The 15,205-nt window shown below is 48.0% G+C and overlaps 1 protein-coding gene across 1 annotated transcript in view; it reads left to right on the forward strand.

The window, feature by feature from the left end:
- The window catches only part of TSPAN2 (tetraspanin 2), a 28,588-nt gene extending 18,893 nt beyond the window's left edge, over positions 1 to 9,695 (forward strand). Inside the window, exons 3-8 of the mRNA XM_084865465.1 lie at positions 761 to 858; positions 2,077 to 2,151; positions 3,396 to 3,494; positions 5,290 to 5,361; positions 6,000 to 6,083; positions 8,551 to 9,695. Coding sequence (XP_084721591.1) covers positions 761 to 858; positions 2,077 to 2,151; positions 3,396 to 3,494; positions 5,290 to 5,361; positions 6,000 to 6,083; positions 8,551 to 8,616 — 494 coding nt within the window. The 3' untranslated portion in view covers positions 8,617 to 9,695. The remainder of the gene's footprint in view (positions 1 to 760; positions 859 to 2,076; positions 2,152 to 3,395; positions 3,495 to 5,289; positions 5,362 to 5,999; positions 6,084 to 8,550) is intronic.
- Positions 9,696 to 15,205: the final 5,510 nt, after the last annotated feature.

Below are 15,205 nucleotides of genomic sequence, written 5' to 3' on the forward strand. Positions count from 1 at the left end.
GTTCCTCTGTCTAAAGAAAGTGGAGAAGATTAAATGAGTAAATCTGTGCGGGGTGTGCGGAAAATGGCCTTGGCAAAGGTAGCGGGCGTGGTCAGTGTTAGCAGCAGCATCGCTGCTGTGTCCGACCTCCTCCCTCCTCAGCAGCTGTTCCTGTAACACAGCCTCCCCCAGGCCAGGCCTCGGGGTTCCCCTCTGAAGTTCACAGTTCACACAGAGCCTGCTGCCTTCTCGCTGTGTCCGCCCTCCTCTCCTGTGCCCCATCCTCTCCCGCCTCCCTCTGTGCCCGGGCAGGCCTCAGCCCTCCCTCCACCTCCGGTCCTCAGCCCTCGGCAGACGGAGGCAGCATCGCCCCCAGAGTCCCTGAGCAGCGAGGGGCTCCCGGCGGGCTGGGCAGGGCCCCGCTCTGGCACTGACTCCTCACAGCTTCGGACTCGGCGTCACCCATGTCACACCCAGGCAGCGCCGCCCCCTCTGGGCGGACGGGGACGGGAGAGGAGGGGCGCCTGGCACAGGAGGCCTGTGGGGTGAGGAGCGCGGGGCCGTGGAGATGGGCACACCCAGCAGGTCCCTCCCCTCGGTAAGCTCGGCTCCCTTTGCTCTTGGGGGGCCAGTAGGCACCTGCCTCCAAGGTCCTTGTGCGGCTACAGCAGGTGAGTGAGACCAGCCAGCTCCCCCGGGTCACCCACTGCCTCGCTAACGGCAGCGCCCGGCCCGCAGCCCCCCAGCAGCGGTGCCGGGGTCAGCGCCCCTCTCCCCGCAGGGCTGTACGTGCTGGCGGGAGCCGGGGCGCTGATGATGGCCGTGGGCTTCTGCGGCTGCTGCGGGGCCTTGCGGGAGTCGCAGTGCGTGCTCGGATCGGTAAGTGGGCGCCAGGGGGCGCCGGGGAGTGCGGGGGGGGGGGGGGGAACCGATCTGCAGGGAGCCCCACGTCTGGCCCCCGAGCCAGCTCTTCCCCGGCCTGGCCCGCGGAGACCTTGGCAGTGACCCCGCGCCCCGGTCCGGTCCTCGTCGCTGCCCGAGAACAATATTATCTGTGTCCGGACTCAGTGGAAAGTCTGGGGGAGGGGAAGTGAGGTCACCAGTGCACAGATGTTTGGGGAGGAAAGTGTCTGGTAATTAAAAGGGGCAATTATGATTGTTCTTAAAAAAAAACACTTTCATAGCGAGTGAGGCAGCAACAGGCTCCGAGAGCAGGGCAGGCTGTTACCTCCAGGAAAAGCATCGCCACGGAGAGCAGTGCCTCCCCAGACCCCGCTCTGGCGGCTGGTCTTACAAACGGAATAGCTGCTGCGAACTGCCCTGCAGCAGCGCCAGCGTGGCCGAGGGAAGCGGGAGGAGGGAGGAGGGAGGAGTCAGGCAGGAGAGTGTTTCTGTTCCCCACCAGGCCGCCGGTCCCTGCTATTGCAGCCGCGATGTCTGCGAAGTAAAATGTCTAAGTTACTTCCCTGCCCTCCCTCCTCTCTCTCTCCCCTGCCGGGCATCTCCGAGCTTAGTTCGATCAGAGCAGACCCAACAGACGGGAACAGAAACCTGTCCAGGGCACGCCCACCTCCACTGCCACCTCCACAAAGAAGCTTCCAGACTGCAGTCTCAGATCACACCTTCCCCGAAGCCGGGCCCCCCAGTCCCTCTCTCCGCCTCTCCTGTTCTTACGGAACCTCTTTTGTCCGCCAGGTGCTCCCTGCACAGGTGGTGGGATTTCTGTATCGCTGTCTGACGTTATCTGACTCAACTGTTATTGCTTTACTCGTGTATCAGATCTTCTCCTTTCTCACGTGAGGCCCATGGAGCAGCGGCAGGAGGATCTTAGTTATGCACCACTGCACACCCAGCACCAAGGACAGTGCCTGGCACAGAATAAATGCTCAATAAACAATTGCTCCATGAATGAATGAATGAATGAATGAGTGACGATCGAATGAATGAACTACAAGGACACTAAGGAGCAAATGCTTCCTGCTAGGTCAATTCAAAGCAATCACCTTGCCTAACGGTTTTCAAGGGCAGCTAGCATGAAAGGAGCTAGACCCATTGAAAAGTCACTGAATGAGTGAGGTCCGTGCCTTCTCTCTGCAGTTCTTCGCCTGCCTGCTGGTGATATTTGCCGCGGAAGTGACCACGGGCGTGTTTGCTTTCATAGGCAAGGATGTAGTAAGTACAACCGCCGCGCGGTGTTTTCTTCACTGTGGTTAGCGTGTTCTCGTTCCGGCAAAGGAAATGAGGACAGCGATACCCACCGCGATATTACGAAACCAGCTAATCCCCGCAGAGGCCGCTTACGCAGAGCCGTTCAGCCTGGCAACATGGTTTGGGACTGAGCACACGGACGTGCGGCACACGCATGCCCACAGCTCTCTGGGGGATAGTGCGTGGCTTTCCTCAGATTCACACAGGGGCCCGGGTTTTTTTTTTTAAAGGATCGCTAGTATAAGGGCATCCTGTCTGAAACGGAATAGGGGTCCGGCTGCAGGCGTGAGGAAGAGGGTTCGGGGAGAATGCTCATTCTCGGCCCTGTAGCCTTAGGGCTCGGCCTGGACAGGGGCCAGGACGCCCCCGAAAACTAACGCTGACCTCTGGGAGCCGCTGAAGCCGGTTCGTTCAGATCTGTGCTCAGACCGTCCGTGTCCGGAACAGGCCGTCAGGAGGACCCACAGAGGAAGGGGCCTTGTCGGAGATTAGAACACATTGTGGGAAAGAGGAGTGAGAAGGGGCAGGAGCTAGAATGGAATCTTACGTTTACTATATCTCACATCAACGCACACGCTGTCACTGTGGTGTTTATGAAATTTTTCTGGATTTTAAAAAATGGCAAACATGTATAGTAAGTAAACACCACCTTGTTTGGAATCCTCCTAAGGTAGCTGGTTGTGGTAGTAGGTAAAGGAATTGGTCTTATGATGTTTTGAGATTTCTGTGGATTTGGGATCCCAGGCTTTTATGCTGGAAACGTTGTTGTTCTCTGCGTTGTATGTGATATTTGAATGCTGAGCAGTTTTCCCTGGTCGTAAACCTTTGAAACCATGTCATGAGAAGATCTGAGGACTGTTAGCCAGTGCGGTGCCAGGCAGCACAGGCCCTGACCTGGCCGTGATCCCCGTCAGCTGGCGGCCGGGAGGGCTGGCACCAGCCGGTGCTGATGTTCATTCAGGTCGAGACCCTCCGCTGTGAGAAACCTCTCCGTCTGTGAAAACCATTCTTGGCTAGCCCATCCTTCCACCTTCAGAAGGTGCTTAGAAACTCCAGAAGCGATCCTCTGCTCCAGAGATGCAGAGTTATCTTAAAAGACACAGACAAGCACACGTGTTTGTGAAGGAGGGAAGAGGGGCATTCCTGGATGGAAGGGGGATGTTTGAGACCGCCCACTCACCGTGCCCTCGGTTTCCGGCATTCCACAGGCCATCCGGCACGTGCAGACCGTGTACGAAGAGGCCTATCACGACTACCTTACAGGCAGGGGAAGGGGGAACGGAACGCTCATTACCTTCCACTCAGCGGTAAGTAACTCACTTCTTCCTAAAAGCGCATCTTCCACAGACGGCGTGCGAGCCAGGTTCTCTCTGAACATAAGATGCATGTGATATTGCATAGTTTTATAAATTGCATGTTATAATATATATGTGTGTGTATATATGTGTGTGCATGTATTTCTATGTGCATATATATATATAAATAAATATATATGTTTATTAATAGTATATAAGTTTACTGTTGGAAAGCACCCATAAAGAATTTTCCTGCATTTAGAGTTTCTTTCTAACTATTTCCTCATGCTATTTTCCCAACCTAACGAGATGTTCAGGAATGCATATCATAGTATATACATGATTTGCATATTTCTTCGTTATTTGCCATGATATTTAAGCAAGCAGCTTTAATTCACAAAGACTGGCAAATATAATAGCAAAAAAAACAACCCTATAATTTTTATGCTTTCCTGAGTTGTTGTAAATTTTATTTGGCTTTTATATAGTGGGTTCTACTATATAATTAGGTTGTATAAGCCTAATTTTTAAAACTTAGAAATTTTGGTAAATTTCACTCAGTCAATCAATCAATCAATAGAAGTAAATCCAGTGAGGCAGGTGCGGCGGCAGCGCTGTCTCTCTGCCCTCGTGGGTGCCAAGCTCACCGGCAGAGAACCAGGAGAGGGAGAGGCCCAGCACGGAGTTCAGGGGAGGAAGTGAGGACAGGTGCCCGGAGAGAGGAGCTCCCATAAGGACGCCCAGAAAGCGGCCCAGACACATCAGCTTCCCTGTGTATTGTGGTGTCACAGAGACAGCCATGGCCTTCAGGTCAGAAAAGGTCCTTCTGAGCTGCAGCTCAGCCTCTGGACAGCTCTGTGGCCTCCTGTAAGCCCCGTGCCCCCTCGTTTGTAAACCGAAGGGGCACCGGACACAGCGGGCTCCTTTCCTTCCGGGGGGACCTGCCTCCTGCCCCGAGCGGGCTGCGTGCGGCCAGGAGGGGGGCTTCCGGGCCCGCTGGCCTCCTGACCGTGTGCCCCGGAGGCGGAGCGGGCCGCTGGGCGGCTGTCAGGTGGCCCAGTTCCCGTCGGTCACGGGATGTCCTGGAAGGTGCCAGGCACTTACCCTGTCCACCTCCCTCCCCCAGGGCCCGCCTCACACAGTCCCTTTGTCTGGGAAGGGCCAGCCCGGGCAGGACACCTGTTTGCTGGCCCGTCTCCAAGCCCGATCTTCCAGCCCCTGGCGTGGACCGTGGCCACTCTGCTGCCCCGTCCCAGCCTGTGCCCAGGGTACAGCCTTCCCGGAGCTCCTAACCCTCAGCTGCTCCGCATGAAATTCCCTCCGGGCCTGGGCCGAGAGAACGGTCCAAAGGCCCACCGCCTGCCTGAGACAGCAGCTCACACAGTCATGGAGTTAACTGCTTGCCCTGTTTGGGTTGTCCTGAGTCACTTCCCATTGTAAACTCGGCCAACTTTAGAGGAGTCACTTTCTCATTCTGCCCGCACAACTATGTGACCGAGCTCTTCCCAGGGGCGGGGCTGGGCCTGGAGTTGCCACACACACACACACACACACACACACTCACACACACACACTCACACACACACACACACACACTCACACTCACACACACTCACACTCACACACACACACACTCACACGCACACACACACACACCACACACACGCACACTCACACACACGCACACGCACACACACATGCACACGCACACACACACATCTCACACATACGCACACCCCGGTCCTAGCAATGGCGCCCCAGTGCGGCCACTCCCCCTCCCGCTCCTAAAAGCTCTGTCTGCCTCCAGTTTCAGTGCTGCGGGAAGGAGAGCTCTGAGCCCGTCCAGCCCACGTGCCCCAAGGAGCTCGTAGGACACAAGGTGAGCTTGTCCGGGGTCCTCTCCCGCCGGAGCGTCAGATGCCCTGCCTCCGGGGAGACTCCCTGCGGGAGGCCCTCTCCTCCCTGTGCCTCCGGCCTCGGCTTTATCTCTGTGACACAGGGGAGCGGGGTGGGGGAAAGAGGCGGATGCTCTGGCATTCATTAAGCTCACCAGGGCCCTAGCCAGTCTGGCTCAGTGGATAGAGTGTTGGCCTGTGGACCGAAGGGTCCCAGGTTTGCTTCCTGTCAAGGGCACACACCTCGGTTGCAGGCTCGATCCCCAGCCCTGAGGATGTGCAGGAGGCAACCAAATTGATGTGTCTCTCTCACATCGATGTTTCTCTCCGTCTCCCTCCCTCCCTCCCACTCTCTCTAAAAACCGATGGGAAAATATCCTCGGTGTTTTTACTCAGTCGTCGCCCCACATGGCGAGAGCAGTGATGACGCAGTTCAGATGTGCCCCAGAGAAGCGGCGAAGCGCTTCCTCTAGGCGCAGAGGAATGACGTGTGGGGGAAACAGCACCCACAGGGTGTGGTGCAATCTGCGGCTTCGGCTTCCAGGGGGTCTCGGGATGTACCCCTGATGGGAAGGGACTGCTGCAGCATCGTTGCTAATCCTGACTCTTCCTTCCCACACAGAACTGCATTGATGAGATCGAGAGCATCATCAGCGTGAAGCTGCAGCTCATCGGCATTGTGGGCGTTGGGATCGCAGGCCTCACGGTGAGAAAGCGCCAGGCACACCTCCCGGCCCTCCGAGAGGCCCTGACCCTCTGCGTCTCATCTCTCTTCACGTGTGCCGGCAGTGTCTCAGGAGAGATGTCCTCTGAAAGACAAAGACATCTGTAGACAGGACATCTATGAACAAAGCTAATTCAATACATTAAGTTCTCTAAAACATGATACATATACCATAACCTACTGTTGACCTTGAGTTTATCACTGTAATAACTTCCCATTTTAAAGCCACCGCGCCTAAGTTAGACACGTGATGTTTGGTTCCTGGTCTTTTCCTACAACACACATATAATACCTTAATAAAAAATAGATATTAAATTTAAAAATTTACAACGTCGTCAGGCCAGCCCCTGTCGCCTGTGACTGGCAGAGGCGGCACAGGGGTGACTGACGGTGGGTGTGAGCTTCGGCCCCGCACGGTCCGGCTTCGGCTCCGAGATTCACCACCTGAAAGCCCTTGGGAATCACGGGAAAGTGCCTTCATTTCTCTAGGCCTCGGTTCCCTCACCCGAAAAGAAGGATTGTAATTAGAGGGATAGCACATACGGAGTATTATTAGAAATTAATTTGTACCGTATCTGGAGCACAGCACTCACTAAATGCCTGCTCTTTGTACAGCCTGTGTGTTCCCAACCCAGAAGCCAGGCGAAGGGCACAGCGTTGTGTGCCAGTGTGGGGCGCAGTGCCCCCGGGCACCTGCAGGTGGCTCGGTCCTTCTAACGTACAAAAGCAGAGTGTGCAAGGACTGAGAGGGACGGAAGGGTGTGGTCGGAGTACCAAGCAAGAGATGATAAGGAGAGGGTCTCAGGTCTACATAACCGAAGTCCTTCTCAGAGGGCGGGTGGAAAGAGGCACCAGAATGGCCTGTGATGGTAAAGTTGAAGGGAAGCAAGCCTGGCATCCGGTGGGGCCAGGAAAGAGGTGATTTCCATTGTCCGGGGTCATGCTAACAGCTAATGCTAGGGTATGCACCCCCTCTAACCCTCTATTGCAAAGAAGTCAGTGAGTGACAGTTCTCAGGGGACACCCGGCATCTCTCCTCTTCTCTGCATGTGGAGCGGGGCAGGGGGTGAGTGTACTGTGCTGAGCACCCACCAGTCCAGGAGCACCTCTTCGGCTCCCCCACCGGCCCTGGGGCCAGCCTGATGGCCACTCTGAGGGGAATATTTGAAAACATTCTGTATAATAGAAGTATCAGATAGACCCTCCTCACAATGCTACAATCTCAATGAATCAGCATGTATGAGTCACCCCTGACTCGTGACAGCGGCAAGACGAGGCTGGTAAAGTGTCTTTCCGGGGGCATCTCTCTAGAGTACAGCCCACGTGAGGTAGGGCTTGTGTCCAGCCTTTCAACCATAGTCCAGGGGGATGCCCTCTGTTGGCCATCTTGAGTCAATACACTGAGAGTCTCCTCCAGTTGTTTCTTCCCAAGATAAGCGTTGCACCATGGAGTCAGTTAACCGAATGCCCATTAGGTGTCTCCCTGCCTCACACTGGGACCGCGTCCTGTCAGCCAGGAGCTTGGAGCCCTGCCTGAGTGTGAAGGCCATTCCCTCACTGAAGTCTGCTCCCGCCCCTCTGAGATAACTGATAAGCACTTTAACTTCTTTAACTCAGCATTCCCAGATGCTGGTCTGATAGAGGTCAGGATGGAGGAGAGAACCAGAGAGTTGTAGTACTGGTTTCTTAAAAAACAACAACAACAAAAAAAAAAAACCACTGGCAGTAGTTTATAAACATGGTACCACGGAGCGCATTCCTCAGACTCTGCAGAATTGTAGGGAAAATGATGGAGAACAAGGGGATGTTTTGGCATCCTTCTATTCAAACTGCATATGTGGCGACTGGTCTTGCCAAGCCATTGGCTTCTCCGAGAAGTAGCCAAGATGTAGAAGACACCAGTGATACCATAGGTCAAACACCTTCGTTTATGCTTTGGCAAAACTATTGGGTTAAATAGTGAAGGATCATTTATACTTAAAAATGAACCGGAAATGAAGAGATGGTCCACTTTTTAATATGCTGTCACTGGGGCAAAAACGTGAAGCATTTCCAACAGTAGGAAACTATTTAGACCACAAGCAGACTTACACATCTAGTGATTATAAACACCTTTCAAAGTAAATATGTAAGAGATGAACCTGAAATATAAAATTCCCAAGCCTGTAGTGTATTATTCGTCTTTTACAATTAAACACTGTTCTAGAGGCTAGAGCCCTCTTCTTAAAGCAGAGTCTTGCTACATTTTTAACAGTAATACAATAGGAATGCATTTTAAGTACAGTTCATATGGACGTTTTTAACTAGTCGTCATAATTAAGTAAATACCATTGATAACCAGTAATTATTGGTTATATCATGTTAACTTGAGTTGGACGCACAGTTTGCTGACCTTGGCATCAATGTTTATCATTTGAAAGTCATTAATAAGTGCTTCCTTCTGTTTCAGATCTTCGGCATGATATTCAGCATGGTCCTTTGCTGCGCGATACGGAACTCACGAGATGTGATATGAAGCTGCTTCTACGTGAACATTTCCATCTAGAGTTTTCCTATAAATGTCACAGGAGCTGTCTCGTTTTTAATATTCAAAGGACATTAGGATCTAAAATAATTTGCTGTTGATTGTACATTTGCACATGTATGTATGCTTGGCTTGTACTGATTTACCCCTCCAGTGAATGCCTGTGTATGTTGACTGAGAGCGTGTTCGTGTGTGACCTGTGTGCTTCCAGTATATGCACTATATAGAATGAAGTCAGTTTGCTGGAGATTCTTGATTCTTGTTATAGGGTGAAAGGAACAACCTGTTTAACTCTCAGAAAAAGGTCAAAAGCTTTGAGAAACTTAAAAACAAACAAACTTGGCTATGCATAAAGGAATAATAACGGATCGGTTTCTCAGAGTCCAGCCACGGAAAGTTAGGACAGAGAACCAGGGATTTCTAGGGAACAGAAGCAGTAAGCTGAGGGAAGGGAGAGATCACAGTGCAGGGCTAACATTGACTCTGTCTGAGGAGAGTGGAAGGGTTCCTGGGATTTTTTTATACACATACTCTCTCCTGAGTACAGTGAGCCACAGTTTTAGAACTAAACACATCTGTAAAACTAAATATAGCATGGAAAATCTAATTTGAATAAGTCATACTTTCCTAGTATTTAAAAATCTCCCTCTGGAAAGAGTGGTCACACAGACAATCATGTGTCCTATAAAAGCAAGTGTTTTATAGGACTAAAAAAGAAAAACTTTTAACTAGTTTTTAAGAAAATATTTTTGTCTTCCTATAAAGATGTTTAGATATTGCTTTATTCCTTTTTCTCTGACGCTGCTTTGAACTGCTGCAGCCCTCACTCACATCCACAGAAAGGCTTTCTCTCCAGCTGTGTGTCTCCATATGCAGGCCAGGAAGACTCGAGTAAGAGACCTGACAGTGGGACATTGTGGGAAAGAGAATTTTTACTGGCACTGTATCTTTAAAATACCTCATCACTTGAGTTTACATATTTTCTTATTTATTCATCTAGAGAATTCTTCATAGATTGAGAACGATAGTTTTCACCATTGAAAATGAATAAAACAAAAGTCTAAGTCAAATATTATATCATGAGTGTCCTTGGCCAGCCCAACACAAACAAAGACAAGCACGGTCTCCCGGTTGTGTGCACACGACAGAGACAGCCTAGCAAACAGAAACGTCTCCACACTCAGCAGAGATCGGGTTAGTGAATGCGCATCCCCCATAAAAATAAAACCGGCATGTTCTTCTATGGTTTTGATGCTTCCTTGTAAGAACATAAACCCAAATTTAGGAAATAAATCTGTTCATTTTTAACAACTCGGTACATTTAGCAAATAAATCCTAGAGGTTTTTTTAATTATTGCATTTTTTAAAGCCACCCAGAAGTGAAAGTGCTGGGGACTTTGGAAATGCCCAGGGAAGGGTGTGCACGTGTGAGAACACAAGGCTTCAGGTGTGCTCTTGCAGGAAAATTTGACAAACCGTTTGCATGAGGAGGCTTATCCATCTGAAATGTCTCACTCCCATGGAGAACACATGTCCCCTCTGCCATACTTACCACTGCTACTAGGCTTTTCTAGAGGAAAAAAGATTCCCCGGAATAGCTCCTTTGCTGTCCATGGTTTAAGCGAGCTAAAAATTGGATTTCACATAGCTACTTGACTGTTTCTATCGCCAACAGAAATATTACTTAAGAAAATCAATTCGTGAAATAGCAGTGTACGCCCCAGTCGCTGAGAAATACCACCTTTTCAGCGGAGAACACACAGTCCGTCCCTCGCTCTCGGTGGCTTCAGTTCCTCTGTCTGCTTGAAGACAGGAAACGGGCCCAAGTGCACACTCAGGTTTCTTCCAGCTCAGACTTGGCTTGGAGCCAACCGAAGGGAGTTCCGTTGTTTATCTGAACAACCAACCTTCAAAAAGACCACACCGGTTAAGAGTAGAGATATGTGCCATATTTGATTAATGTGCCATATGTGATTAATGTGTAGCTCTTGAATATATATATGTATATAATAGATGTATACACGTGTGTGTGCATGCATATACACATATGTGTACATATATGGACACACACACACACACACACACACATATATATAAACGTTTGGTTATGTCTGTCTACCTGAACTAATCTGAGGTCAGGCCCAAACATATTCTTAAGCGTCTGGTGCCAAAGCACTGAATTAAAACTCTTGAAATATTTTAAGTTATTTCAAATTAAATTTTCTATGTACTAGAATTGCCTGCTTGGTTTATCTTAAAATCCTATTAAATCTCTATGCACACCTTCACACAACCTATCCGGAGGCCCAACTACCCATCCACCCAAACAATATGATGGACAAAGGAAACAGTGGAACCCTCAAGAGTGGTAACTGTTGGGAGCTGGACGGAAAAGCAGCACCCTAAGAACTTTCGTTGCATATAGTTATATTTCAATTACTATTGCTTCACCCAATTTATACCTTTTCCCCGGAATAGCTCCTTTGCTGTCCATGGTTTAATCTAAAATTGCACACTTGATGCAGGGTCCAACGTGGTCCCCATGCAGTCATCAATGGTCGCTGCTCTCCTTTCCCCTACGAAGAACACTAATAGGTTTGCTTGGTGAGAATGAGGCTGGTGGGAAGGTGGCAGTGAAGGAGACAGCATATGTTCCCTTCTGAAGTAGGTTTATCAACGATTAGAAGAGGACCCTCTGTGTCATGGGTAAAACGTGGTTTCCATGGCTCCGAGGACAGCACCTGGAAATTTAGGAGGTACTCCCCAACTTTCCTGATTCACTGCTCCCTTGGCATCTGCTTTGATCACCAGCCCCTGATTTTCAGCAACCCCATTTCCCCCATCCCTGTGAGGAAGCACTCATGGGCCCTTGAAGCTAGCCAATTAATGACATCATCTTAGTTCAGACTCATCAAAAGCGAATTTGTGTTAAGGTATATTTTAAGGAAGACAAAGGTTTTCTATTTTCTTTCAACATTACTCATTATCTTTTTCTATAAAATATAGCTGTGAGTATTGTAGGTAGATATCCTTTCAGAGGTAAAGACTACACCAATGCAAAATGTATCATTTTGTTGATGTCCTCATTCTAACAATGAAGGCTAAATGCATTCCAAGAATCCAAACAAAATGTGGCAAAGCAAAATCAGTGCTGATTTCATGTTTTTAGCTAATGCACCAGAAACCCTTCCAAAGCTTTGGTAATTTTTTCCTATATCATTTCTGTTGGCTTTACTTATATTAAATAAAAGATTTAAATTAAAAGAAATCGCCAACAAAGTGCTTCATATACCTGGCAGTTAATGAATATTACTTATTGGTTTAATTATGTTGTCAGGGAGAGTTTTGTTAAACATAAATCAAACATACATAATCATGTGTAACTGAAGATACTTCTACAAATACCTGTTTGAACATATTCATTTTCTTAATTAATGAATAACTTTCAATATATTTATCAATTCTGTTTTAATTCAAAGGCTTGGTATGAATAGCCCCAGCCCGAGCCTGGGCCTGCTCTGCCTTCTAGGAGGCAACCCACTCTGATGTTAGAATTCTTTTCCTTTGTTTTTGGGCTACTGTTTTGTACAGTTGGGAAAAACTATAACAATACTGATATGCTGAGATGAACAAGACAATCTCTACCCTCAAGAAGGTTAGTGTGGCCGAGACCAGTTTGGCTCGGTGGATAGAGCATCGGCCTGCAGACTGAAAGGTCCCAGGTTCGATTCCGGTCAGGGGCAGGTACCTTGGTTGCGGGCACATCCCCAGTGGGGGGTGTGCAAGAGGCAGCTGATCGATGATTCTCATTGATGTTTCTAACTCTCTCTTCCTCTCTGTAAAAAATCAATTTAAAAAATATATATATATTTTTTTTTTAATTTTTTTTTTTTTTAAGAAGAAGTTTAGTGTGGGGAAGAGCTGGCAAGTTTCCTTCGCATAAGGTAAGTGCTATGATGATCATTAACCCAAAGTCAACCCACTCAACCTTGGGGAGGATGGTCATGGGAGAGAAGTTTCCTAAACTTTGAGATCTCTAAACTGAGTCCTGAAGAACTCAAAGAGACAGGGATGTTAGGAAGGCAAACATGTCAGGAGGGAGGAAAGCAGCAGAAGAAGTGACAGGGGGTTGTTTTCAAAGATAAATAAATACTAATTAACTGGATAAAAGAGTAGGTAAGAACCAACACTGCACTTAGGGCTAGAGAAGAAGCTACTTCAATAGAAGAAATGCTATTGCACTTAGACTTGCTGCCCAAAACAAGAAAGAGAAGCAATTTCTATGTAAGAGAGAAGTTTTATTACTTGAATTTCCCGTGATCAAGAAGCTTATGCTGTTGCCTGTCAATATACCCATCCAGGTCCCTTCTCTTACTCCTGAAGAGCTTGGCCATTAGAAAGGCAGATGGCTGCACTCATCCCAAATCCATTCAGCTGTGAAAGAACCCTTTCTATTTCACAGTCCAATGAGGAACAAGAGGGATTTTTTTTTTAAAGCGCTGATCTCAAACTTCCTCTGCCAAGAATGGACTCTTTTAAACTTTTGGTTGAATTTAAAGACCACTTCAGAAGATATTCCAAAGTTTCCATCTTTCTCTCATTACACAAGCAATGGTCCTTCCCTTTCCCATTTCTTAGCTCTCTCTTCTTCCTGTCTCTTATACCCAAAGAATACCCTCCAAAATAGCATTTCCCTATGTCCGAGATTCTGGATCCAGTTGAAGCAAATTGTTGGTCATTCCAATCCCTGAGCTCTCTCCTAAGGATTCTTTATCTTGGACAACTCCACGTACAAGTATAGTTTAATGTAACGTGTATGTGCATCTATCAATATCACAAGTGGATTGTGCCTCCCATGGAAGGGAATAAGGTGTCTGATGTGCCTGGAGTTCTGTGGCCCAGCGCACCTGCTATGATGACTGGCCTCCTCCCTTTGGATGGAGGACGCCCACTGAAGTAGAGTTTTCTGAGTTGGACTGTTTACAAGTGGCCTCTCTAAACGTCCATTCTTTCCACAGTTTAGTTCTTGGAACATATTTTTCAGAATCCATGAAAATCATATGTGATTAGTGCCAGTGGGTTTGAACATTAGGTTGTTTTACTCGTTAATCAAATATCTGTATTTGATAGACAGTTTCCAGAAGGAATGTTATATAATCCTGCAGCTTGAAGTGTCTATGTGATCAAGTGACACAAGAACCCAAAGCTCTGAATTCGTATTTGGAGACCATGTTGATATCAACTTCAGATATGAAGGTAAAAATAATTCATAAATTCCTGACTTTGTATGTAAGTGTACAACCATTCCCTCCTCCACTGGAAGAGCGTGGGCTTGACACTAATCCACCTACACCCCCACATCACCCCCAAGGGCACTGTCAGCACATAGGTATTTACAAGTTACCCGGACAAACGCAACCAGAGACTGTGGAGTATAGCAAAGCCAACTGTCCCTGCTCACAGATGATTTTCCCCCTGATGGAAGCAACAGTTTGGATGGAGAGAAATGGGCAGGTCTGGGATAAATCATCTCTTTGAGGTCAAGTCTGCAGGGCACTAGACCTGCCTCACTTAAGGCATCTAATTAAAACCAAACCCTCACGAAATATAACTATGGAAGGAAGAGAAAAAACAAACAGCCCTTACCAAGCACATTGGCCAGAAAACAGTGTTTCAATATTGATCAATATGTAGGTTAGAATTTAGGAAGATTCTACTCTATTAAAATCCCTTAGCACTTTTCCCCAGTCCCTAAAATCTTTCATAATCATATTAGGTTTTCATGACATCAAAAGCCAAAACAGTACAAGGTGCTTTTGGTATAAATGTTAGAAACTGTCTCTTGTTACTTGAAAGTCTACAGAGGATTTAGAAGTTCACATGTAAAATGATCGTGGCCTCTTTTCCAGGCGTTCGGGGTATAGCTTTCATAAGTCAGTCAGCCCACAGAGAAATCAAATCAAATTAAAGAGAACAGTTCTTCAAATAGAATGCACTGCTAATGAGTTTTGGTGACGTTTGATCCTGTGCATTTGAATGAGTAGGATAAAGTACCATATTGCAGCTTTCACCTATTCCACCTCCATTCCAGTCCTCTGGAAGTTGATAGTAGCACGGTCTCCAAATATTAATCTGCGGCTTTGGGTTCTCATGTCACTTGATAACGTGGACACTTAAAGCTGCAGGATTATAACATCCCCTCTGATAACTGTATATCAAACACACATATTTAATTAATGGGTAAAGAATCTAATGTTCAAACCTACCTGCACCCTAAAGCCAAGTGTCCCTTCGGCTTCCGATCACATTACCCATCCCTGATAACTGCAGCCTTCCCACATTCATTTTCTGTGTCAAGTCAGAATCCATGGCCCTCTGCTAACAGAGCTTGTCAAACATTGGCTTTCACTAGTGTTTCATGTTCTTGTTCTCCATTTACCCTGCACGTCACCCCTCCATGTGGCAATTATCCTTCAGTCACCTTTTCTTCCAGCGCCCCTCGGGTCTCTCATGCATGCATAGGTACAGGTATGGACGAACCAGCACTCAACATATACACAATGTTTTGTGAAGTATATTG

The sequence above is a fragment of the Pipistrellus hanaki genome (assembly GCF_964339955.1).
Source record: "Pipistrellus hanaki genome assembly, chromosome: 18".
Lineage (NCBI taxonomy): Eukaryota > Metazoa > Chordata > Mammalia > Chiroptera > Vespertilionidae > Pipistrellus > Pipistrellus hanaki.